Source organism: Strigops habroptila, chromosome 3 (assembly GCF_004027225.2).
Source record: "Strigops habroptila isolate Jane chromosome 3, bStrHab1.2.pri, whole genome shotgun sequence".
Lineage (NCBI taxonomy): Eukaryota > Metazoa > Chordata > Aves > Psittaciformes > Psittacidae > Strigops > Strigops habroptila.
In genome coordinates this window covers 86,974,067-87,000,531 of record NC_044279.2, presented here as the reverse complement: position 1 = coordinate 87,000,531, position 26,465 = coordinate 86,974,067, and the positions used below count along the sequence as shown (strand labels likewise).

At 40.4% G+C, this 26,465-nt stretch overlaps 2 protein-coding genes and 1 long non-coding RNA gene across 7 annotated transcripts in view; 1 reads left to right on the top strand and 2 right to left on the bottom strand.

Moving 5' to 3' along the window:
• LARP7 (La ribonucleoprotein 7, transcriptional regulator) overlaps positions 1 to 1,671 on the bottom strand; it is a 29,445-nt gene extending 27,774 nt beyond the window's left edge. Inside the window, exon 1 of one of the 4 annotated variants that reach the window (XM_030479940.1) lies at positions 1,564 to 1,671. The gene's annotated coding sequence lies outside the window, so the exon portion shown is untranslated. Of the gene's footprint in view, positions 1 to 1,487 lie in introns of all 4 variants that reach the window. The other 3 variants (XM_030479941.1, XM_030479942.1, XM_030479943.1) reach the window with 3 other exon arrangements.
• Positions 1,672 to 1,681: 10 nt separating this feature from the next.
• On the top strand, positions 1,682 to 24,761 carry ZGRF1 (zinc finger GRF-type containing 1). 2 transcript variants are annotated; one of them, XM_030479922.1, is made up of 30 exons: positions 1,682 to 1,771; positions 2,564 to 2,647; positions 3,250 to 3,322; positions 3,442 to 3,522; positions 3,646 to 3,702; positions 4,154 to 4,339; positions 4,703 to 6,899; positions 7,186 to 7,262; positions 7,934 to 8,032; positions 8,470 to 8,643; positions 9,345 to 9,447; positions 9,527 to 9,633; positions 9,850 to 10,000; positions 11,016 to 11,674; positions 12,692 to 12,830; positions 13,120 to 13,304; positions 13,762 to 13,949; positions 14,636 to 14,775; positions 15,462 to 15,608; positions 16,258 to 16,372; positions 17,198 to 17,457; positions 18,679 to 18,838; positions 19,495 to 19,572; positions 20,437 to 20,584; positions 21,327 to 21,454; positions 21,773 to 21,896; positions 22,319 to 22,495; positions 22,632 to 22,766; positions 23,064 to 23,325; positions 24,468 to 24,761. In XM_030479922.1, the coding sequence occupies exons 3-30, from the start codon at positions 3,302 to 3,304 to the stop codon at positions 24,578 to 24,580; spliced, it is 6,411 nt and encodes a 2,136-aa protein (XP_030335782.1). In that variant the 5' UTR covers positions 1,682 to 1,771; positions 2,564 to 2,647; positions 3,250 to 3,301; the 3' UTR covers positions 24,581 to 24,761. The 2 variants fall into 2 exon arrangements, with proteins under 2 accessions (XP_030335782.1, XP_030335783.1); XM_030479923.1 differs by lacking the exons at positions 1,682 to 1,771; positions 2,564 to 2,647; positions 8,470 to 8,643 and having other exon boundaries at positions 3,138 to 3,322.
• Positions 13,741 to 22,654, bottom strand: LOC115605487. The gene is made up of 2 exons (XR_003990612.1): positions 21,039 to 22,654; positions 13,741 to 17,907 (listed from the first exon to the last, which is right to left on the bottom strand). It is a non-coding gene; the product is annotated as an uncharacterized LOC115605487 (long non-coding RNA).
• Positions 24,762 to 26,465: the final 1,704 nt, after the last annotated feature.

Genomic DNA, 26,465 nt, shown 5'->3' with positions numbered 1-26,465 from the left:
CTAAAAAGGACAATTCATGGAGACCAACACAATTTTCTTAACCTAAAAACAACGAACCTCCTGCTCTTGTGCCAGTCCTGCTGTGCTTACTCCCTCCTCTGTCATCACAAGAGGAAAGTGGATTTTTAATAAAACACAGGCCCGCAGCACAAAACTATGGTTACGTGGATTCAGATACATGAACCAACAGCTCATTGACACCAAAAAAGCAGCACAGCTTTCTCGTCTTAGTTGCTACACAGTCCTCCCTCAGACGATCTCACCCTCTGGTACAGCCAGTTCAATTCAGACCCAAGAAGTTGCTGTCTTCTAGTGCTTCCCTTCAGGATGAGGGGGTAAACCAACTCACAAAGGAGCTGAATACGCTGCAGAGCTGATGAAGGGAAGCAGCAGGAATAAGCACTTGGGAGCAGGACAGAGGTGGCTACAGGAGTAAGACCTTGCGCTGCCCTGTTAGGAGCTGCACAGCCACAGGAAAATATTTCACTTGCCCTTCAAACAAAGGGGAAACACACAATGTGGAATAGATTTTTCTAGCCCCAAACTTCATCTTTGCCAGCGTAACAACTGCCTAAATCCCGGTTTTGAGAAGGTCGGATGCACGGGTACTGACCTCTGCAGGTTTCAGCCCTGCTACTGCAGCCGCTCATGGACTTTGCGTGCGTAAGAGTGAAGCAAGCACACACATCATGGAATCACAGACTGGTTTGGGTTGGAAGGGACCTTAAAGCTCATCTAATTCCAACCCTTGCAATGGGCAGGGACACCTTCCACTACAGCAGGTTGCTCCAAGCCCCTGTGTCCAACCTGGCCTTGAACACTGCCAGGGATGGGGCAGCCACAGCTTCTCTGGGCAACCTGTGCCAGCACCTCAGCACCCTCACAGAGAAGAACTTCTTTGTATCTAACCTGAACTTCCCCCGTTTCAGTTTGAACCCATCACCCCTTGTTCTATCGCTACAGTCCCTGATGAAGAGTCCCTCTCCGGCATCCTACCCCAAAGTCAGCCATTCACCATGTATACCCCCCTCAACAGCGGACCCTCTCCCCAGCACAAGGTACTAGGTCTTGACCCCGTGTGAATGCACCGCAGCCACCACCTTCACCTCAAGGCAAAGTCACCAGAGAGCCTCAGGGCGACGCTGAGGGACAGCGGCCGTTAAACACCTCCCGCCCCGCGGGAAGGCGCCGCACACGTCGGGAGAAGCGGGCACGGGAGGGACGGGGTGCGGAGAACCGCTGCAGACGAGGCCAAAGCAGGGCACCAAGGGGCAGGAATGGCGATTACCCGTGTGGGACGCTGCCCTGACAGGACGGCGCCGCGCCAACCACCCAACGCGAGCAGCCCCCTCAGCCCAACGGCCGCACGAGGCATGCGCGCAACAGCGAGGAGGGCGGGGGAGCGCAACAGCGCCCCCTGCCGGCACCGCTCTCACACACCGCCACCGCGACCGGCTGCTCCCCCCACCCCGCCGCGCACCACCGACCTGCCGCCGCGCCGGGGCGGCGTCACCGCAGCGGACACCGGGCCGCCGCTGAATCCTCCGGGCCCTGCCTCCTTACCGTCAGCCCCGATGCGACGCAGCACTACCTCTCAGCGAGGAAAAGCCCCGCGGCGGCGCAGACCGCGCGTCCGAGGTCACGTGGTTTCCTTCTCGCGTCTGGGCGCGTGGTGACGTCAGGCGGCGGCGGCGGGAAGTTTGGAACGCGGGAAGGGCAGAGCGGTGGCTGTGGCGGGGCTCACGGGCCCGGGCCTGCCCGCCAGGCACAGGTGGGTAGGACGGCGGCGACAGGCCCCCGGGGGTGGGTAACGGGGCGGGTGTCCCTGAGGGGCGATCTTTGGTGGCGGGGCCTGCCCGCCGCAGGGCACTTCGCTTTGGATCCAAACCCGCCGTACTGAGGGAGATGTCGATGGCTGGTGGTTTAAAGGGGGCTACCGGGCTTGTCCAGTGTGGGGAAAGCGGTGTCAGCAGGGCTGTATGAAGGAATGCTGGCAGCTGTCCTGTCCATCCGTGTTCCCACAGCATTCCATATAGAATTACAGTAAGTAATTAAAGGTCAGCCACCTCCCTTTAATAGCTAAAAGAGTAATTATATATCTTTTAAGGGTGTTCATTTCAAGGTTTTGCACCTTAGTAGACACACGGGCACTGCCAAGAAGGTGGCAGCTATAAGAAACAGCATGAATCTTAACATAGACTCGCAGACTGGTTTGTGTTGGAAGGGACCTTAAAGCTCATCCAGTTCCAGCCCCCTGCCACGGGCAGGGACACCTTCCACTAGAGCAGGTTGCTCCAAGCCCCTGTGTCCAACCTGGCCTTGAACACTGCCAGGGATGGGGCAGCCACAGCTTCTCTGGGCACCCTGTGCCAGCGCCTCAGCACCCCCACAGGGAAGAACTTCTGCCTAAGAGCTCATCTCAGTTTCCCCTCTGGCAGGTTAAAGCCACGTCCTTTCAAATATTATTAAAAGTTGTCCATACAGTATTTTGAATTATTTCCTCACTATTCCACAGCATGAGCAGCTAGCAGTCTCACCCTGTCTCTTGTGATTTCCACTGCAGTGATGCTAATGGATTGAACTAAGGTCCCAAGCATGGACACAAACCTCAGCACTGATCAAATGTTATAAGCCAGCACGTGCAACAGTAAGTCACAGCCTCTGGACATGAGTGGCTACATAATGATTTGTTCCTGGTTTAGTTATCAGTTTGAAAATTTACTGTTATCTAACTTTAAATATGACTTCATGGGTAACTGGTTTTGAGTTTCAGTTATCTTTACCATGAATTAAGCATGCATGACCAAGTCCAGAGTCAGTAAACTGGCAACAGAATTATTCTGCTAATAGCTTGTATGGTTTTGGTTTGGTTTTGGGTTTTTTTTTGCTGCATGTAAGCATGTTTAGGATGATTTGTTAATTCTAAATAGCAGAAAGATCACTGGAGTTTTCAGAGCTGCCAGCCACTCATTTAAACAAATGAATTCCCCTGAAAGTTAGAAAATATGTTCGCATCTATGAAAAAGAAAAAAAAAAGCCATTTTTTTACCAGTAATCTTTCTGTTAGATTATTTTCAAGATTTCTCTTTAAAATGCCCACATTATACCCTGCTGTTTTGATGTTGTCTTGCATATAGCTCCTACTTTGAGGGGAAAAAAAAAAAAGAACTGGTATCTATTTTTCTGTTAACGCATTTCCTTTACAACTCTGGTGGATTCTGAACATTTCCTTGTCTCTTACGCCGCAAGAAGATGTAAATATTTGTGAAATAAGCTGCTGGATGACTGTTCTGCCCAAGCCATGGCTTCTCAAGAATTTACTGTAAGTTATTTTTAATACTGTGTATGATTAGGTAGAAATAAATTCAGAAGACATTGTAGCTGCTGTATTATCATTTTTCTTACTTACCATTATGTCAACATTTTACATGTTTCAAACAGGTATTATACACTCACCAAAAAATGAAAAAATCAAAAACGTGGCAAGATGGAATTCTGAAGATTAGAAGTGGCAGTAATAAGGTGAACAACTCAGATTTAATACCCCTGGGTTTAATATCATCTGGTACTGCTGGACTGCCAGTGGCAATCCAGTTGATCTGTGAAGCAAAATTAGTTATTTAAAATTCTATTTTTCCATTGCAGGCTGTCTTGTTTGATGATAAAGGACAATGTTTGGAGAGTATTTTTTTAAAATCTCAGGTATATTTTGTTTGGGAATGGTTTTTTTAATGATTTTTATGCTTGACTGTGATTTGTGTTTCAGGAAGCATTTCAAATTCTTGTTTGTTAACTGAGGTAGTACTTCTAGTGGATATGAAAGTCTGCCACAATGCAAGTAATGCAAAGCAAAACCAGCTTCTAATTTTTGATAAGTCATACTGGTTTTCCAGAACCAGTGTAGAGGTTTTATGGAATTTTATTCCTTTTAGGTAAAAGCAGTGTATTATACTGATATATTAAATAAGCATAACTTGAAGCTAAGTGAGATGTATATATATAAATCTACATATTTATAAGGCAGCTGTGCTATATTAAGTGTAAATTTCTGGAATATTTACATGTAAGTATTTAGAAGTCTATAATTACTTATAAGACTGTTATTGTTTGTTACATAGCACTCATGTACATACTGCTGCTTTCTCTCTCCTAGGTGAATGCTGGAGACAACTTAGAAAGTGAACGCTATTTGATCACAGTTGAAGCACTAAAAGTGAATGAAAAATCTTTTGAAGATCAGCCAAGGGAAGCAGAAACTCCAGCAGTGGATAGGAATGGTGTAAAATCTGGTGTCCCACCTCCAAGGCATCTGTGTGTTGGCTTGAAAAGGAAGTTTACGGTATGTCTTGGTTTCAAAAGCTATGTCTGATGTGAACGTGTATTTTAAAACACAAAGGGCACATCTTTTAATGCATGGTAAATACATAAACGATGTCTTCCTGTTCGGTTTTTGAGTTGTAAGCCAGAATGTGCTACCAGTAGCTATTTTTTCCAAAGTTTACTAAATCTGGTTTAGCAAGATTGATATTGCTAAGGCCACAGTGAATATCACAAGGGCTTGAGATTACTTCTATACACCTGTGGGATTGTCGTGTGTTACTTGAGCAGAATACATTTTATGGAGCATGCCCTACTTTCGATATTTGATTACAAAATGTGAAGTTGATTTCTGAGCAGAATTAATTTAACATTTCTCCCCTAGAGTTTCCAAGGGCCACGCCAAGTTGAAAAGAAAACATCAACAACAGAAGAGAGAGAAAAAACAACGTTGCCTTTATCCAAGCAGTGTGAGGGGGCTTTTCCATCCAAGTTTTATGGTACCTCTCCGTTATTTTCTACGATTTGCCAGAAGGATGCAGAAACAAGTGCGTCTGCAGACTTTCGTGAAGATGCATGTACGGAGAATAACAGCAAACACATGTCTCTCTCCTCACTGCTTTCAGCTCCGTTTCTTGACAGATGTGAGGAGACAGAGAAGCAAAACCCTGGTCAATCCATTATGAGGCCAGAATCTCCTCTAATTACTGGGCACACCAAATCTAGTAGTCAGAGAGCTGCTCACGGGGCAGCATCACACAGCATCAGGAGCACAGCACAGATACTGGCTCTTTTGAAGTCTAAACCAGCCCAAGGATGCAGAGAGCAAACAACACCTCAAGGCACACAATGTCTTTCTAGGTTTCAGGCATCAGAAAACACAGATAGTTTATATAAAAGAAAAACCACAATCCTATCTGCTTTTTCAGGCAAGCCTGCCAAAAGACTCATGGAAAATATCCAGCATCTGCCTTGTACGAAGGGAATTGCAAACGATAACAAGGAATGTAATGCTGAAATGCTTCTAAATTCAGCTGGACAACCTTGTGATAAAGAAGTCACACAACAGAGACTTGATAAAAAGACAATTAATTTAAGTCAAGATTTACAAGATCCCTGCAGTACCAATAGTTGCTTCCTACCTGAATCCACGATAAGTAGAGTGAGTGACAGTCAGTTTGTCCCATCCTCAGGTGACATTTTGTGTTCAGCAAGTCCAATCACCTTCGAAAAAAATCCCTCCAGATACAGGGAGCATTCAGCAAGTAACAGTCTCGAGGAGAATTCATCTATGAAGCTGCAAAGTGAGTGTGAGCCAAAACAAGGTTCAGAAAGAAACTTGGAGCTCTCTACAGACCTAATATTGACTGGAACTGGAATTGTAAAGGAGGAATTAAGTATGCACAGCGAAGGCCGTAGTCCAGATGAACAGGTGATGGAAGTTAACTTTAATCTACTGGACGCTTTTGATTTTAATGACACAGACAATGAAGACCTGTGTGAAAGAGCTGAGAATAAGCTCACTGAAGGAGACAAGCTTTCACGAAGTCCTGACTGCTTAAGGGGAGAAGATGTAGCACAAAATGCTGCACTGGGACTTCATTCTTGCTGTGAAGTAGTGACACATAGTAAAAATGAAGAACTCAAATGTTCAGCTTTTAACAGAGAGAATGATGGAAATAACTACACTGGGGGTATAACATCTCGGCTTTGTGACAGCAATGTCACAGGCACAGGGAGAATTGCAGAAGACTCTGCAAACCAAACTAGAATTGCAGAGGGACTTTTGGGTGATGGACATGACATAAAAGAGATTAATGAAAGGGAATTAAGTATTGAAGCTACAATCGAAAAGAAGGATCCGGATGGCTGTGCAGTGCATACCATTAATGGCACGTCATGGATGAAAAGCAAGCCGTCTGATCTTTCACCTGGTGACACAAATGTTAATGAATGTCACCCTAAAACCAGTATGTTTGAAAAAACTGGAAGTATTTCATGTATTTCTACCAGCAGAATAATTTCTGCAATGGACAAAGAGACTGAAGAAGATGTTATACAGCTCGGATGTGTGAAATGCCCAGACGTTGATTTAGAACGCTCCTGGGGTACTGAGAGCGATGACGTTAAAGCAGACAGTCCTTTGCTGGCTTTGCCACAAAAATCAGGCCCTAGCTATGCCTCATTCCAATACATTGGAGAAAACCCTCAAAAGGTATTTGTCATTCCACATAAGGAAGATAGTCTCATTTCCAGAAGTTCTACCTGTCCTTTAGAAAAAAGCCATTCATCTCCAGAGGAAACAGCAATAGCTGAAACTGAGTTTGAAAATGTAGAGAGCATAAATGCCTTTCGTGAAGCTTGCAAAGGTGAAAGGTTAGGAATGGATTGCAGGAAATGCCCAGCGACAGCTGACAATTCATCGGTTCTTCCTGATTTGGTGAACAACATCGCTCTTCTAGGAGCTTTGACTCAACACAGCACAGCATTAGAAAGCTTACAAAAGATGGAGGAAAGTAATAGCATGTTATATGAAGCAGAGACTTCTAAAGAGATATTTGAACCCCTTGTGAAAGATGAAGGTCAGCTTCTATTTTAAAGTGAATTCTGTGTAACTCTGATTTCTGTACTATTATCTTTCCTGCTGGACAATCATATTCAGAAATCATATTTTTTGAGTGATGTGTTATAAAGGTTCCCTCATGCAATCTGTGGGCTCCAAAGAAGTGTCTTTGCTTTCGTTTGGTTAAATCCTATCCGTGCAATTATTTGCATGGGTAAGGTTTGCAAGCCCAGTAAATATGCAGATGTTTTCATATAAAAAGAATACTATAACTGTAACTTACTGTGCTTTTCCATCTCTTGTAGCTATAAAACAGTTTACAGAAATGCCTTACTCAGAAAGTATAAAGGCATCTTCATACTTTGACTCTTCTGGCCTTATGGTAACCAATTTTCGACTACGTATATCTGTCTGTACAAGATAAATTCATTTTCCACCAGGCTTCTAGAATAAAATTCTCGGTATATGAAACTGTAGAAGTTGAGCTAGAAATTGCTTGGAAACATCAAGTAAGAAACTGATAGTGGACACCAGATCTCCTCTTGCAGACCCTATTGCCAATAAATGTTCAGGAGGCCTAATGTATGACAAGAAACTATGCAAATTGTAATATTTCTTAAGTTTAATATCACACTAGTTGGCTGGTACTTCTTCCCTACCCCATTTGCTTTTACCACCTATTTTTTCTTTTCTTTCATTAATTTTTTGAATGCATGGCCTTCCTAGAATTTTAGCTCTTGGATTGAAATATACTGGTACATCTGTTTGTGCCTCATGCTTCATATTGATTTTTGTCCAATGCTCTCAATAGCCTTTTTCTTTCAATCCATCCAAAGTGAAAGAAAGATTTCAGATTAAATTCTTGTCTTTCTCCTGTCCCACCTGAAAAGCAAACATACGTTTCTTATCCTATTATGGATTGTTCTAGCTTCCACATTAAAAGGCTGTAATTTAAAATGCTCTCTTATATAAATATAAGAGATTTTTTAGCTTTTCACTTTAAATGGTTATTAAACTGCTAGACTTATGAGCTTTGGATACTTTTTTATGCAGCCCAACCATGCGCTCAATTTATTGCAGAAAACAGAGGCATCTATTCTACCAACATCTTTCTACCAAAGAGACCCTGAGACACCTGACTGCCAGCCAAAGGTATGATTTGACTGGAACTGAAGTATCATGAATAGTGCTGCTTAAATTTCAATTCAGTAGTTTACTATTTGCAATATATTACAACTAGTCCTTATAAAAGTTTATTCAGTCTCATAATGGGCTTCTCATTGGTTTTTAGTACATTTGTCTGTGGGAAGTTTTCCATTGAGAGTCTTGAACTCGAATTTTACAATACAAAGAGAAGACTAAACACACTAGATCAGAATATCAGTTTTCTGTTGACAAAGATTTGTGCAAAAACTTTATTGCTGCTGAGTTGCAGGAGTGCAAAAGAAAGAGAAATACATGGATATCTTTTTTCTCTTCCTTATTTTCCAACACATTATTTTGGTTGTATGCCTGACAAGTACCTTTACTGACTATAGATAGTTCCAGAACTTATTTTCAGTTAATGATAACTCCAATATATCACATAGGCTGTTGTGTTTCAAGGGCACCAAGTAAGGGGATCAGCAGCTAGTGAGATAATGTCAAGAGCTCCCCACTCACAGCTGGGAGGGCAGCACTACCCAGGTAATATGGAGTCTGCAGCTGAAAGATTTTTGTCACCCCTGTTTTCAAGCAATGATGTCCTTTCTGACTTCAGACAGGTAAAACAATTTTTTTCCAAAGTTATTCTTATCAACCTTAGGGCAAGAAAGTCTCCTGTAAATGTAGGATAAAAGACAGTTCATTTTTATAATACTACAATTATATCAAAATCACCAAGAACTGAACATAGTGCTTTGTGGTTAAAACCCTGCAGTTAGACAATTATTTGTGCTTCATTTTACTTACCTTTGTCATAGGACTATGCATTTGTACGATGTAACGTAGGGCTTTTTTTTTTCCTCTGATGAGTTTCACTTTGAAAAACATAGATAAGTCATAATGTGTGACATTAAACAAAGAAGTTTCGTCTAAAGGAAAGTGGCAGAGGGCTTTTATAATGATTGTTTCCTTGTGTTTGCAGTAATAGATTTGAAATTTGGTATTGAATTATTAAGAGAGTTCCAAAGCAAGGGTTAAAACTTTCTTTCCTGGGTAATGATTCTGTTCCTCCTGGATGCAAAGAAACATGGCATACAACGTTAAACAAAGTATGTTTTTCTAGTGCAGTATATATTTCAGTGTTTAAAATAATTTAAGAAAATTGATAGTTCATTTTTTATTTCCCGAATGGGCTAGAGATACTGAAGAAATCTGTCTAGAAATAAGATTTAGAAATAAGCTTCATAGAAAAATAATATTTATATAAAGAAGATGAACAGTTGAATTTCTAACAAGTTTTTGCTTATACTTTTTGATAAAGTCTCCAGGTTCAGGAAGTCTCCATGGGAATACCAACTTTATTGGAGAAGAGAATTTTCAGAAGCAGCCTAACATGACTGAAGAGTCAAGAACAGATCAGTCCTGTAAGTGAAAGTAAAAGCAGAATGGCAGCAATTGAACAATTCATCTGCATGACTTCTGGCCTTGGTGTGTTTTCCCTAGCACTGGCATTGAACATGCGTTCTGAACTTCCACCATGGAGAGCGTTAGGCACAGCTTCATGTTCTGATTTGAGACAAACACAGTGGACTTCATGGAAACCCAGTAAGGTGCGAACTGACTGTCTCTTCTAGATGTTTTGGGCTTTATTTCCTACGTGTTCATGGTAGCAGTTTCTAATTTTTGAAAACTGTTTTACCTCAACACTCAGAATAATTTCAATCATCCATGAGAAAGAGACAATAAGAAAGAGAATATTGACAACAAAGCTAGAATAAAGCTTTTTTTCCAGTCATTCACTTGACATGTTAATTCTTCACCTGTAGATGATTTCATCAGTACAAATTACCTCCTCACTTGATCCAGACCCCCCAGTTTCTCCAGCTTCAGGAAGTGAGGAATCCATTGGAGGTACCCAGGAGCCCCTGAGACGCAGGATCTTGCCAACTGGACTGGAACTTTCAGATTTTATTTTTGGTAAGAAATTATAGTTTATAATTGCACGTTGCAATATTTTTGCTGGAAAATCTCTGAGGATTTCTGAAGCACAGTGAGTTGCACTATAATAGCAGTTACCCTGCATGCTGAAATAAGACTGAGATATGTCTGGGCAACTACAGAATTAAGTTTGTGTTGATGACATGTCTTTCACAGGGGCGTGCGTTACATTTTTAAGCACAATTTTAAACAGCATTTTCCAAATCAGCTGAATTAGCCTAGTGAATTCCATGCCTCCCTTTCCCCCCAGTTATATTCTCCTGAATATAATTATCAAGGCCAGGTTGGACAGGGCTTGGAGCAACCTGGTCTAGTGAAAGGTGTCTCTGCCCATGGCAGGGAGTTGGAATTAAATGGGCTTTAAGGTCCCTTCCAACCCAAACCATTCTGTGATTCTACTGAAGAGACTTCAGTAGAGTGATCTGTAAGCTAAGCTTCTAATTCATATTACTGTTTTCATTTATTGATCTGCATTAAATTTTCTTCCATATTCAGCTGTCCTCTGACCCACTGCCAGTTGGCACCTATGAATGACTGCCATTTCTTACTGATAGTGAATTTAGTTCAAAAGGATGCTTATGGGACTAGATAGAAGCCTCTTTAGCTACATTGGTTAACATTAATGTACACAGTTTTGTGGGTATCTGTTTGGAAAAAGGAGCAAATGTTAAGCTGGCTGTTTTCCAGTTAGCAGCTGCCACTTACCTACCAAGATTATCAGATTAATAACCTCCAAACCACAATCATGTTTAAATAATTTCTACCACACGTTTTCTTTTATAACAAGTAGAGTGCCTACAGAAATGTGTTCTGAATGTTGGGGTTTAAGTATTAAAAGAATCACAGTGGAAATCACTTGCATCGTATGGAAATGTAGTGTGGTACTGCACAGGAAGAACTTAGAATTCTTTCCTTATCTTATTTCTGCACATCTGAAGTTACTGTCCCATCCGTAAGTGCTACGAGTTGCTTGTAAGATGTATTTGCCCTACAGGACAGGAGAAATCCAACTATCCAGGGGAATGCAACCTCTCAAGAGTCAAACCCCCGGTTAAAACACGAACTCCATTTGTCACTCTTCCTGCCACTGAGAAGATTCCTGACACAGTTTATTCAACTGACAGTGAGGAGATCCAGCAACCTTTTGGCTCTTCAGTAGTCAATTTATGCAAGAAGTCAGAGGTATTTCCTATCAGTGCTTTTGGCCCTGAGGACAGAAATTATGAAACCTCTGTGTTTGGAGAGTATACGGAAGAGAGACAAAGGGAATCTGTGCAACCAGCGTTCCCTAACGTCACTTCACAATATAGAAAAAGCAAGTGGCTAAAATATCAAAACACTGCTCAGTGTGACTTGATAACTCCAAATAGCGATGGTAGGGAAGTGACTGATGACATCTGTGCTGACAGCCTCCTTGGAATGCTGCAGGGTGACACAGGAGAGTGCAGCAGTGTGAATAAAAGCGCTCCCGGCTCTGCAGCTCTACTGACAGCAAAGAGCACCCTTGGTAAATGCTCTGCAAATACCAGCCACCAAGATTTGATTTCAGAGAGGAAGTTACTTTCTCCACACTTCAGTCAGACACCTTTGGCTGAAGCAACACAAAAGGTGTTAAGTCATCTGAGCTGCCACTCTGCAACAGGAGCCAGCCAGGTGTGTAACTGTTCAAGCAGATGGAGTTAGAAGTGACAGAAACACATTTTTCTGAACAAAGTAACTGCATTGATGTGATTTCCTGCAAGATATTATCAGTATGATCAGATGAAATGTTTTTACATATGTAATAACACAAGAGCCTCAGCTGTAGAACAGCAGCTCCTAATGTATTTTTTTAAGTGCCATGACCAATCCTTTGTAAAGGTAATTCCTTAGCACACATGCCACCAGGTTTAGATTCTTCATCTGAATGTTGATGGCAGGAAGATGAAATAAAAGCTGTTGGGCTATTTTGTCATCTGTAATTAGTAAGAACATGTTTTCAAGAAATGTTTCTTCTTAATTGCAAAATCGGCATCGTTTTAATGAACACCCATATCCTGCTTCAAAGCATAGTCTCTGATTTTTAAAATATTTTCAATTTCTTCAGTTTTAATTGTGGAGAAAAAAAGTTATGGCATTGAATAAGCACCTAAAAATTATTACCACAGCTGTTTGTGACCTGTAAACTGCCTTAAACAAATGGAGTAAGTTGGGGAAAAAAAAAACAAACCACAAAAACAAAGCAACCACAAGACAAAAGTTGCCAGATCACTGTGTTTGAGAGTTAATGAAAATGTTAGATTTTTTTCCCCCTTTTTTTTTGGCACAAACTCAGTATGCTGTGTTTTCTAGTTCTTTAAAATCAGAAATGTGAAGTAGAGGTGTGGAAATTACTACTATATTTCATACACACACTGGTATACACATTGTGTATGGGTTTATATATATATATAATCCATATATACTGGGTTTTAAAAAGCTTTGACAGTCTTCGTAGTGAAACTTCCAGAGGGTTTCTGAATGTTTTATATTTAGTTGTACTTATTACTGAGAGCAAAATATATAAAAGCAAAAAAGGAAAAAGAGAAGAGAAATGGATAGGTGTTGGCGTATCTGCAAAGCAGCCATTTATCAACGTTTGTCTCGTTCAGGGTTTTGCAAGTTGTAATGGTTTATTTTTCTGGTTTTTAGGACATAACAATTTGTGAGTTGTCTTTTCCTCATGTGGATAAAGTAAAATATCCAAACCTTCCTAAAAGGAAGACTGTCATACCAGCCGTGTTTCAGTCTCATGTTCAGTACAAACAGATTTTTAAAGCTGCTCTGACAGGTAGGTCTAACACCATGCTATGGAAAATGCTGCTGGTTTTAAACAGTGTATTTCTGCTGCTTCACAAAGCAGGATGAGAGGGAGAGAGATCATCAGTATCACCTACTGGAACAACTCTGTGCATTTGGGTTTGGATATATACTGAAATATATTTGGTTTCTTTTAGGATGAGATTAAATATTTTCATTTAGATTTGGAAGTGTGAAATGAAAACATTTGTTTGAATGCTGTGTACTCATGTAACCATTTTAAGGCTGTACTAATATTTTCTTCTCTGTTCTATGTCAAGAGCAATTGAACATAATGCTGTTTGAGTTGTCCCAAAGATTCCACAATGCCCTTTCAAAAGTGGATATATCATTCTACACTTCATTGAAACATGGGCAAACTGAGAGCAAGGAAAGCTGTGTTCCACTGTGCCATCACATGCACCCTGCTAAGCTTCTTGTGGCTAAAAAAGAAGGTCAAAACAAGGTGCTGCTCATTTCTTGTTTACAGTTTGGGGTGTTTGTTTGGTGAATAGATCTTATTGTCTGAACAATTACAGGGCAATTGTGTATGATTTATAACTGCAGGTTAAAGTGGCATGTTACGGTGATCACTTTTGAGATCAGCTGTACTATCCACTAGTGTCCAGAATTGTTGATGTAATAGTTTTCTCCATACAGAAACAGTTTTACCTATGTAGAAAGACCTGAATTTTTAATTTTCTTGGTTAGATGGGATTTCAGTAAGCTGTGATTACACACACTGGCTTCAGAAGTTAAGAGTAGTGGGAACACACTTGTGGTTTTCAGCCAAAGACACCAAAACCACAGCTCTTTATCTGATTATTTCTATAGCAGCAAGTACTGGTCTATTGGTTTACTTTTTTTCCCCTTGTTTGGATGTGCTAAGGGTCTCTTTTATTTCCTTTCCTCTCCCTTCCCAGGGTCGTTTATTCTATACGTGTGATGCCCCCAAAGCTGAGCAGTGTTCGTTTTTCAAGTGGATAGAAGATGTGAACCCCGCACAGACAAAATCCAGACCTAGTGTAGCGCTTCATGATATAAAAAGTATTGGGACATACCTCAGAAGTCAAAAGATTTCTCTCTATGAGGAATGCCAGCTTTTGGTGAGGTATTCTGAAACGCTGTGCACTCTTCACCGCATAGATGAGGCCCTCAGTGACATGCTTTAGTGGTGGCCTTGGCAGTCCTGGGGTAACAGTTGGACTTGATCATCTTAAAGGTCTTTTCCAACCCAGTTGATTCTATGATTCACATATGCTTATGTGAATTGCAGGATTTATAAACATTCCAGTATATTCACTAGCATTTAACAGACACTTTTACTAACTATGCTAAAAGAGGCTTACAGTTCTGTGTAGAAATGTCAAAGCCAAACTAGTGAAGGAACTCAGCATCCAGGTCAGCACTCTCTTCAGCAAGAATCAAAGCTTCTTCCCAGCAACTGATCAATTGTTTAATGAAGTCCCCTATGATTGTTGCATTTGAATTACTGTTTGTTTAATCTTTCATAAGAGAATTTGGTTTATTCTCTTAGTGATTCTAATTTTAATGTTAGAAGTTATATTGAAGGCTATCCTGTGCTGCTTAACTATAGGGAAAACAATTTAATTCTGGCTGTATATGAGAGAAGTATTTTGCAAGATAAATGTATTTAAAACTTGGTAATGTAAGATGATGGACAACTACCAAGGTCTGTGCTGTATAATCTGGTCCGATCTGTGGAGCTTGCTTATTTTTGGTGGTGAATCCAAAATGTGCTGATTGTTTACATACTCTAAAATTACAATTTAACAGGAAAGGCTTTGAAATTCAAACACAGCCATGTAGTAAGTTCAAGAAATTGATGAATACACCTGCCAGATTTGATGGTGATTCCAAAACCAAATTATACCTCAAACTAAGCAGAAAGGAGCATTATTCTCTCTATAGCAAAGGTGAGCAAATCTTAAGCATCAGAAGAATTGTCCCTGTCATGTTGTGCTTTTTAAAGTTTTAATTTGTCACCTAAAGAGAAAAACCAAATCCTATTTTTAAACTCCTGACAAACATGATAATGCAGTTCTCATTCTAGAAGGGCAATGAACTATCTCATTCATCTTTTCTTGTTCAACTACCTCAGAGAAATATAAATTCCATATCCTTGGCTTTGAAGGGTATTAAATCTAAATGGTGAAGTTTTGGGAAAGACCAATATTCAAATAGACTATATTTAAGGAAAAACTTGATGTAAAAATTGGTGTTTCAGCAGTTGTTGCATATTTCTTCTCAATTATTAAAATCTCACAAAGTTGGAGGACATTCAGTGATTTGTTCCAAATACTCCCAAAACTGAGAATATTTCAGACCTGTCAGAAGTCAAATGTTACTGAGTGCACCAGGAGAGAACATCACAGTCACCATCAATTTCAGACAGTAACTACTAGAGGACTTGCAAATTATTTATTCACTCTTTCTGAACTGAACCAACATGTAGTTAGGACTTTCTAATACCCCCTGCTTTGATGTTAGCAGGGGTTTAATTTGCAGTGTAGTAAATGCTGAGCTGTTCTTTCTAGCTACATTTTCTTTATAAGACAGCAGTAGAAGTTCATGAGAACTCTGTTTGGGTTTTTCTTGACAGATGATATTTGGGTTGTTTCGAAGACTCTCAACTTTGATCCCCTTGATACTTTCATTGCAACTAGTGCTTTCTTTGGACCATCTTCCACCAATGAAATAGAATTGCTACCACTGAAAGGCTACTGTCCTTCAAACTGGAGATCGAATAGTGAGTTCTACACCAAATAATTCAGAATTGTGGCAAACAACTACTGAGGGAAACATCTGGCCACTGGTGATGGATGAGATTCGAGTTTCTCAAATCTAATATATTGATGTATTCACAGTATTTTCTTTCCTTGTATATTTAAGTATGTAATTTGAACACAGTACTTAGTGGAATTAGACCTGCGAAGTGCCTGGTAAGAAATTCTAAATGGGGGATGAAGAAATGGAGATAATATAAATAATGCAGTAAATAATATAATATAGAATGCAAATTGACTGTCAGGAGTGCAGGTAACAGGAGCATGTTATCACTGTCCTTGAAGAACAAACCAACAGAAACCTCGAACAACTCACTATGGAGAATTTCTGTAAAAGGCCATGTATTAAACCTGTGATTTTGCTGTTCCATCCTTTCTTTCTGTGCCTTTGTTGCTACAGTGTAGAATGGCTAAAAAATGGGGGTTTCAAAATTCAGGAAAACCAAATCTGTCCTGTATTAGTTATTTTCACCATCATGCTTTAAAGCAACTTGGTTTGTATTACAGGAAGCTAATTCCTCTTTTGGCATTTTGTAATTCACTTATCTAGCTGATACAAAATTTTGGCTAATTTCACTTTTTCCTAATCTTACCTTTCTGTGGCCTTTTCAGTGTTTGTTCATGCCCTGCTGGTTTGTAACGCTAGTGGTGAGCTTGCATCTTTAAGAAATATGGAGGAGCACTTCAATCCATCTACGTTACCACTAATACCACATCTACTAAAAATGTAAGTTAGTCTTTCAATGATACTGTAAGCATACAGTGTGCCAATAGGTACAGAAAAAACACCAACAAAACCACCATTGAGTTTGCCCTATTAAAAAGTGGAGGAGGAAAACTGAAAACAGAAAAACAGTGCAAGGAACTGTTGACCATGCAATTTTCATTTATATGGAAAAGAAAATGTATCGGTTGCTTAACTCAAAATTGTAATTTTGTAGGAGGTTTTTTTTCTTAAAACTTACCTGCAGCCCATGTTTTACAACCTAGACGTTAATATTAGGCATTATTATAACATTAGTCACTGACTGATCTGTATCAAGGTAATGAATACACTTTAGAGGGGTTCAGTGGAACTGTTTTTCCTTCCCATTGTTGAGCATCCCTTGACACAAAACCTAAATATGAAAAATCTTCTTGGAGAATCAGAGCAATATAGGGGTATTTCCAATACTGCTTGTGATTCACTGTATAAAACAAGGAATTAAATGAATCCCTGCTACCCGAACTATGTTCTTCTACCGCTCTTAATTCTGTCAGTCTTGTGTCTTTGAAGTAAGTCAGATGGAAAGTGTTAACATAGAGCAAGAATGGTAAAAACCAAAAGCCCGTTTCATGTGATCCAGCTTTTGCCCAGGGAAGTAATAAGGGGCAGCGTTAGTTAATCATAAAGCCTGAGCTTTATGATTAACTGTTAATCACAAAGCCTGATCATTTCCATGTCAGGTGAGTAAGAATATCAGAACCATGACTATCAGAATATAAGAATATCTGAACAAATTATATATATGCAGTATTATAGCACAACCTTTGACCACTGTATTTTCCTTAGGAATTTTGATTCTGAAAATGCTACTAATAGAGTCAAGAAAAGCAAATTTACTCCACCTGCCCCCAGCCTGAAACGCACAACAATGTACGGACCGATCAGCACTGAAGTGGCAATGGGATTAGCTAAAAAGATTATCCAAACGTTCTTGTTGAACCCAGATCAAGCTACATCACTGCTTCACATAGCTCAGATGATGACCTCCTGTGAAAACACCAAACCAGTGGAAGAACGTCAGATCCTCCCTATCACTATCATACGTGGTACACAGCAAATAATTGTGAAATTTGCTACTATTGCAACTTTGCAGAAATGCTAATTCATATATAATGCCAGTGCTTGGGAGAATTTAGGGATATTTCATTGTGATGAAACAGTAGTCTTGTTTCCTTAATCATACATGTACAGTTCCAGGCAGACTTAAAGGGAGATTCTTATGTCTATGTAAATGTTCACTTACTTTAAATGTAGCGCAAAAGATGAGCTTGATTGAGCTGCCCCTGTGAATGGAATATCCTTTTAAACTCTATTGTAACGCTGCTTTCCTCACCTACTTCATGCATTTCCTGAAAATTCTTTTCCTGGATGAGGTCTCTCTGATAATGATGTTGACATTATAACAACTATTCCACCAGCACGGAGCTTCTGATCCTTGAATTTTCATTCTGCCTTTTGCAGGATTTCACATAAGTAGAGTTGTGTCCTAGCAAGATCTATTAAAAAAAAAAAAAAAAGGGAGTTATTTAGTGTCTTCCGCTTATTTCTTTTCATATTAACCCACTTTTTTGCCATGTATCACCTTTGCTAAATTGTAATCTCATTTTTTGTCTATTATACAATGTTCCTTGTTGACTTGTACTTCCTTAAATCTTTGTTTTATCCCTTTTCAACACATACAAAAAGGCAAGGCTAGGAACATCTTAGTTCAAAGATTATTTGTTTAAAATCAGTATTGAAAAGCAGTTACCACATATGTAAGTTTTCAGATCCTCTCAAAGTAAAGACATTGACAATAATGACACTCTTAGTGCAGGTACCACTGCACTTCAATTGCCTGAGCTTTTGTTAGGCTGTCAGGCACATTAATCTAGTTAAAATTATTAATCATTTCAGAATACTCATCCCTCAAACTCCTTATTTTGCACCTGGTATAAGGGATGTGCATGCAGATACTTGTATTATTTCAGTGTAATGATGAGAGTCCTTAGCAAGTAATGCATGTATTCATCCAGAAAATTTAGGGAAAATACCATAGCTTCCCCTCTTCTGTAGTTTTTTACAAACTTACTGCATGGACTAAACGGGAAGTGTAAGGCAACTGGTTGCCCCTGGATACTTACAGCTGCCGAAGCAAGCATGTGCAATGTTTTTCCAGGAATCTCAGCATATTTCATAAGATAAACTGAAGTTGTAACAACTGATTAAAACTGTACTTTCTTGAAGAGTTTCACTTGTAACTTTGGCTTTTTCTCCCAAAATAACAGGTGTTTTTGGAGCTGGGAAGAGCTATCTGCTGTCTGTTGTGATCTTGTTCCTAGTACAGCTCTTTGAAAGCAGTGAAGCTACAGAGGGTTCGAGGCCAGCTTCGTGGAAAGTTCTGATTGCTTCTTCCACCAACACTGCCGTTGACAGGATACTCCTGTGGTAGGTTACTGAGATTGTTCCAAAACCAATAGTGCACTTATATAGTAAAGATAATTGTGCTGATAATTGTGGTATAATTCCAGTATAACACCTCAGAAAGATGGTATTCTTTCCCTAGAAAGTGTCACACACAGGCTTTAAGTTTACCCTTGCTCCTTTGCACAGCAAGCACAGTGCCTTACAGACTGTAAGGCTAGCAGCACAAACACTAATACTGAGCTCTACTCTCAGCAAATTTACTAGCAAAATCCATCACGACAGAAAGGAGTACTGCTCAGGAATCTTCAGGAAGTAGCAATAGAGGAAGGAGGAATGGAGAGAGAGAGGGAGAGGCAGAGAGAGTCAGACTTGGGAAGCACCAGCATGAAGATAACATGAAATAAAACTCATGGTTTGGAAGGGTAAAGGAAAGAAGGGCAAGTACAAATGGAAGACTTTATGAGAGGAGAATCATCAAGTCTTTAAGCATTTCTGATACAAATCATGATGAGGTAATTTACTTCGATTTACTTGAATCGTGGCCTGAGTTACTTCATCTCAGTAATCAGAGAGGTTTGTGTTCTAAGGTGTCTGTTTGCCTTTTTAGAGCCACTTCTGCATTTTTCAAAATGCCTTTTTACATTTCTGTAACCTGTATCATCTCTTTTTCTTCGAAGTCTACTCAATCTTGGATTTGAGGATTTTATCAGAGTGGGAAGCATTAGGAAAATAACCAAAGCAATTCTTCCCCACAGGTAAGAATCTTCATCTTTGAGGGATCTAAAGTGATTCTAAGATTCATGATAACGTGCATGCTGTAAAGTTACAATTTTGAAACAGAAACAATGGAAGTGCCATTCAAAATATGGTTGTAATATGCCTATCTCAGGGTTCAGGCCTCACAAAGTGGAGAAATTTTACCTTGATTTGGGAATGGCACTTGTTGCTGAACAGAGCTGATGCTTTTGAAGGGGAAGTAGTAGAAGGGAACAAAATAATGGCAGTTACAGATTTGGGAGTTTATACAAGGAGAAAAAGCAAAACAGACAGACTTGAAATAGGTATCTAGTGCTGTAGTGCTAAGAACTAGGAAGAAGTTACCATAAATTTAATGTCCAGAGAATTAATGGTAACAACTCATGAATTTCATACTACTTATCCAAATTATCTTTGCTACAGTGTTCTGGTGTTTGTCCTTTAACTGCTTAAAACCAAGCAATCTACATAACACTTTCAACACACTTTGAAAGAACAAAGTAAAGTTCAAGATGAATAAAGATCAAATTTCTCTTCCTTGGTGTCAGTAGCGTAGCAAGGGTATAAAATGAATAAAAAACTTCTCCTTGGTCTTACTCCACTCTGAAGTCAGCTGTGTACTTGGAGGAGTCATTTACTACATATCTGTCTCTGGTTGGGGTGGGAGGGTCTGAGCTGGTGAGATAAAGGGCTGTTTTGAAACAGGTATTATAGTAGTCTATCTCAGCTGGATTTGGGATAGATTAACGCATTGAGCTGTTATGTATAAAGTATGATTATTTCCCTATATTAAGTGTTCACCCAACACTGAAAGCACTGTTATTTTCAATCACTGTAATGCATGTTATAAAATCTTTCTGAAGTTTACATGCTGGCTCAGTCAACGAAAATGATCAGCTAAAAGAGCTGCTTGCTCTCATGAAAGAAGATTTAACTCCAGCTGAAAAAATGTATGTAAGGAGGAGTATTGAGCAACACAAACTGGGGACCAATAAAACCATACTGCAACAGGTACAGTCAAAGTGAGGGGATGGGAAAGGGAGGATTCACTCTGTCTTATCTACAAGGTCCAGCAAATGGGAACTGGGAATCACCTCTCACACCTGCTAAGCTCCTAGTTTTGAAAGATAAAACGAACGTTAGGACTAAGACAGGTTGGATTCCACAGGTAGTAGCATCTTGCCTGTGTATGACTTCTCCAAGTCAAACCTGCAGTTCCTGTTGAGTGATATGAGACAGAAACCCCTTTTGATTTTGACTGCAATCTGATTTAGTATTGCCCATCTAGTTTACAAGGTGGGGAGAGAAAAATCTCTGAGCACAGCTAGTCTGTGCTGCCATCTTGAAACTAGAATGTATATAGTCATAAAGGTGAAAGATAAGGACTGAGTTAAATCTATCCTAATGTATCAACTGCCAAGAAGATTTCAAATATATTTGAAGTAACTTTTCATGAAATTATTACCTCTTAAGATTACTGCTTCTTCCTGTAGAAACATCTTCTCAATTTCTGAACACCCCAAGCACAAGAACTGGCCCTTGGATCCATCTCCATGTATACACAGTGCCTTTTACTGGAAGTTAGAACATAATTTTTTGAGACCCATAAGTACAACACAGCATGTAACAAAACTGCTAAAAATTAGTTTAGGTGTATTCTACTGCTGAAGCTATAGTTATGTGCTGCTCAGAGCTTAACTATTAAATGATCTGAACTTCTGGTCTACCTGTTTTCCCCTCACTACTAACCAAGGTGAAAGTGGTTGGAGTGACCTGTGCTGCCTGCCCGTTCCCTTGTCTGAATTCTCTTCGGTTTCCTGTTGTGATTCTGGATGAGTGCAGTCAGATGACTGAACCTGCTTCTCTCCTTCCTATTGCAAGGTACAGCCTTCCTTTTGTGTTTCAGCAGAGAAATAACTTCAAGTCAGCAGTGGCAAAACCTCAAATAATTGCCAGACTTGCACATCTTTTGAAGAACATGAACTCCGAGGTCTCACCTTGGAAAGCAAGAGGAGTGATTTTAAATTGAGACCTGCTCTTCAGTGCCTTGAGTTATTTTCATACGGAAAGAGGGCGATGGAGAAGGGAGCTTGATGGAAAGCAGCCTGTGATATATAAACACAGCACGTGCTTTCATCATGAATAGTTTGGCATCCATTTTTAGAACTTTTTTTCTCATTTTTTAACATTCTTATTTAGGTTTCAGTGTGAAAAGCTAGTCCTTGTTGGAGACCCTAAGCAGTTACCACCAACTATTCAAGGGTCTGAGAGTGTTCATGAGAAGGGACTGGAGCAGACTCTCTTTGACCGGCTTTGTCTGATGGTATGTACCAACAACCAGCAATGGAGGGTGAACTGCAGGTCCACTGAAGCCACTGAAAGAGTTCAGTTGTGAGAGGATCAGTATTTCAGCCTGGTTTTTAATGAAGCAGATTCCACTCTAGCACATTGCTCCATAAAGGTTATTTTCACAGTGCTTGGAAATTTCTAAGCATAACAAATGTAAAACAAGGAGGACTGAAAAACAATGACAGATTCTCCCTCCTTTTTGTGAAGTTTTCCATCCAGGTAGAAGAATTGGGGGCCACGGTATTTGTTCTGACTTTAGTAAAAGTGAGTGTACAAAGGTTAAGCCAGCTTACTGCAGCAATTGCTTCCTCTTACATCTTATTTGTCCGAGCTGGCATTGCAAAACATTTAGTAATTCTTTTTCCTTGTCACACTTCCTGTATCATAATTCTTTAGGGACATAAAGCAATAGTTCTTCGGACACAGTACCGATGCCACCCTGCCATCAGTGCCATAGCCAACGACCTGTTCTATGATGGAAATCTGATAGATGGCATTTCTGAGGAAGACAGGAGTCCTTTACTGGATTGGCTTCCAACACTGTGCTTTTATAATGTTAATGGGGTAGAGCAAGTAAGTTTTTAAACATTTCTTATATAAAACCTCAATATTGTAGGTTTTCCTCAATTTTATTTCTCCTTTTTTTTTTTTTTTCCTGCATTCTGCTGTCTGTGAGAGCTAAATTGGAAATCTTCTTCCCCATTTCCAGACTGAAAGAGACAACAGCTTTTATAACATGCCAGAAGCTTATTTCACGGTCAAGCTCACCCAGGCTCTGATTGCCAGTGGAATAGAAGGATCTGCAGTCGGTGTGATTACTCTTTATAAGTCACAGATGTGTAAGGTTTGTGGAACATATCATCAATAAAACAGTTTTCTTCAATATATTTGTTTAGAATAAACTTAGGCTCTAGTTTAACTTGGAAGAGCCAGCTAGAAGTGAGAAAGAAATGCTGGATAGGTAAATGAATCAGGGGCTGTTACAAACTGGTACACGTGATAAGGATGGGTAACAGTCATCTGCTTAGTAAAATTGGAGTTGTTTCTCACGCAGTCAGCTACAGCATGACAAGGGCTGCTGTGATTAGTAACTCACTCATTAGTAACTCATTCATCACTCTCCGTATTCATTTGTCTACAGATTCAGAACTTGCTCTGTGGAGTACAGACTGAGGTTTCCAAAATTAAAGCTGTCCAGGTGTCCACTGTAGATGCATTCCAAGGAGCTGAGAAGGAGATCATTGTTTTGTCCTGTGTAAGAACAAGGCAAATTGGGTTCATAGACTCGGAAAAGCGAATGAATGTTGCGCTGACGAGAGCAAGAAGACATCTGTTGATTGTTGGGAATCTGCCCTGCTTAAGTAGGAACAGACTGTGGGGAAGAGTAATTCATCACTGCAAAGGTAAGAACTTCTTTTCCTCTATTTTTGAAACCATGCAGCTCATCTTCTATGATTATATGTAAGAGACTTTATAGTGTCCATACATACTAGATAATATAGAAAGTATAAAGTATACATACTATATAAACCAGTATATTTACTACATATAAAATATATGTCAGGAAAATGCAACTATTTGCAAGCTGCATGTTTGCAGTTTTACCTGTAAACTGTTTTTAGACTTGAAGGGCATTTGTTATCTGGTAATGGGACTTCTTTTTCTTCCTTTGATGCCATCAGTGACACAAAGAGCACACTAGTAAGGGAGAGTTGAAACCCTCTAGCCCTTTCCCTGTTTGTTTACATAGTAGACCCAGGCAGAAACGAGTTATAAACAAATTCGTCTACACAGCACTATTTCTGCATAAATAGTATTAAATAAAGGAAAGAAAAATGTGTAGCATCTTTCTGTAAGTAGAGACTCATTGTTTTTGGAAGATAAATTTTGAGTTGCTAATAAAAAAACCTAATGCTATTGGGACATGAGCTAATTCTACCAAGTAACTCCTGATTGCTTCGCTTACAGGTCACTGTCTATTGAATACATGTGGCTGTTCTATCAGACCACAGAGGGAAAAGACAAGTTTTGAAAATCAGGTTTTTTTGACAGTTGCCACAGAATTTGCTGTGAACTTTAACTGTGAATGAGTATTTATGCATTTGAAAGCTAATCCTGCTGTAAAAAAAAAAGAACCAAATGTGCCTGTCACGATCTAAATTCTTCTGTGGTGACTTTCTTTGAACTAGAAAAGCAAGAGATGGAACAGTGTCCAAATTTCTACTGTACATTCAATAAACTCTGGCTGAAGCCCTGTGGAAGGGCCTTACTACAGCCTCACAGATACTCCAAAGGAATTGCTCAGTTTCTAAAGCAACTGATAACAAATCCCTTCAAAAATAAGTACCAAAAATAATAATTTACCTACTGGTTGGTATCAAATGAAGCATCTCTTTAATGGCTGAACGCTGAACAGTTTTCAAAGTAGAAATGTTACAGCCATGTGATAGGTGTGGGGAAGCAGATGTTTGCATCACCACAGGTTGATTTAGATGATGGATGCTGCAAAGTGAGACGTGATTATCCTGTTTATCACTGCTTTTAGGATGGGAAAATGGATTGCAGCATGTAAGCCAGTGTGAGCAGCAGCTAAATGACATTCTTAAGTCTTACTGGGAGAAACAGAAGGAAGAGGAGCAGGGTAAGAAGGAAAAATAAAAGGTGCACCTGTTTGATGAAGAAAAGATGAACTGCATGTCTATAAAAGCGATCAGAACGATTGCACACCTAATATTTATATTTAATGGGAGAGACTTTTGTTTGGCTCTCAGCGGTCTGATACTTCTGGTTTGACCCTCTTTCTATGTCAAAAAATGAATAAAGTGACTCATCTGCTTGATAACTGAAATCCTTGTATGCTTACAAGGTACCTAAATGTGGTGTTAGTGTTTCGCTACTCTTCAGAGTAGGTATATACACGTAACATTGTATCTTAGAACAATCCTGTCACCTTGCACATTTAGAAATTGGTGAAGACCCCATTCAGAGCCTCCACCCTAACGCGGCCGCGTCCGGACGATTCCTTCCGCTGCCGCGAGGTGGCGCTGCCCGCCCGGTGGGGCTAGTGGATGGACCCGGGAACCGGGATAGACTCGGGAGAGCCCCGGGACCCCGTTAGGGACCCCAGGACAGACCCCGTCCTTCATCACTAGCACCGCTCCTGGCTCCAGGGAACGCCAGGCTCTCGGGTGTGGAGAAGGGCAAAAGAAGGAGCAGCGGCGGGTTGAATAGTGCCTTTAAATTCTGGCTGACACCTCTGTCCCAGCTCCCTAAAATCTCAATCAACAAGCCATTAGAACTCGACGGGAGTAAAACTAAATCCTCGTTTAAGTGTATTTATCCGCTCCCTTTTCTCTCTTTCAAATGCTAAATCCATTTCAGCATATGCCCCTTCTTTCTCTCGCCTTTCTCTAAAGACCGGCAGCCCGGACCACTCTTGTAAATATGAAAGATGCTAATCATATGACATATCACGTCTCAGTCGGAGCCTGGAATAAAGCCTTGAGATTTGGGATCATTGCCTCCAGACAACAGCTTCATCAGCCGGAAAGTTGGGTTTTTTCTCCTTTCCTTCAACTCTCAATCCCCTCTTTGTCTGGGGGAAAATGCAGCCAACTCGAGCCACCCCAGCCATATGGTTCACTCTGTGTTTTCTTAGTTGAAGCCTGAATTGTTTGTGACTTGCGAAGGGGTTCTTTTTTTTTTCCCTCTTTTTTTTTGGGGGGGTGGGGGAGAAGTGTGTATAAAGACATAGAAGAGGCTGCCCTGTACCAAGGCAGCTTTTCTAGGCTATGACATGTTCCTCACATGTCAGTTTCACACACTCCTTCTGCAGCCACTTCATGGCTCTGCCCAAGAGCCACAAGATTGAACCCTCAGCCACAATAACGCCCCCAGTCCCAGGGATCTTACTCTCCCTTTGGTTATTTTTCCCTCTGGTGGACGGAAACACCTTCTTAAAATGCGATTTGTTTCGTTCCGACTCATCCGTGGCCCCGGTTTGTCTGTGAAACAAGTATCCACCTCCCAGCAAATCCCTCCTAGAAATGCCTTGACTAAGAGAATCCCTCAAGTATTTTGAGTAAGGAAGAGCAGCTTTTAAGATCCATATAGAGGAGGAGCTGAGTGAGTTTGGTGCACTCCAGTTTGGATAGACCCCTGTTTGCTAGCAGCCTGCCAAATTTTCTTTCTCTCCTTCCTCCCACAATTCCTTCCCTCCACCCACCCCCCCCCGCCCAAAAAAAAAGGCCCTTTCACCAAATCATTAAATTCTACAGAGGTGGTCAAGCTAGTCCTGCTTTTCAGGCATCCAAGAAAGAAAAGGGTCCTTGAAGTTTAGAAGATGCCCAAGGAAAACTCATTGAATGACATCAAAAGAATGAGTTTCCATAGCTGTTGAAGCACGAGAGCCGTGTAGCTGCACAAAGGCGGGTTGGGGCAGTGGGACTGTCCCACTGCTCTATCCCAGCACAATTGGGTCACTGAAATAGGGAATTAATTACCATTGGAGAGTGGGCAGCCCATTCACTGCTGGCTGAGTTTT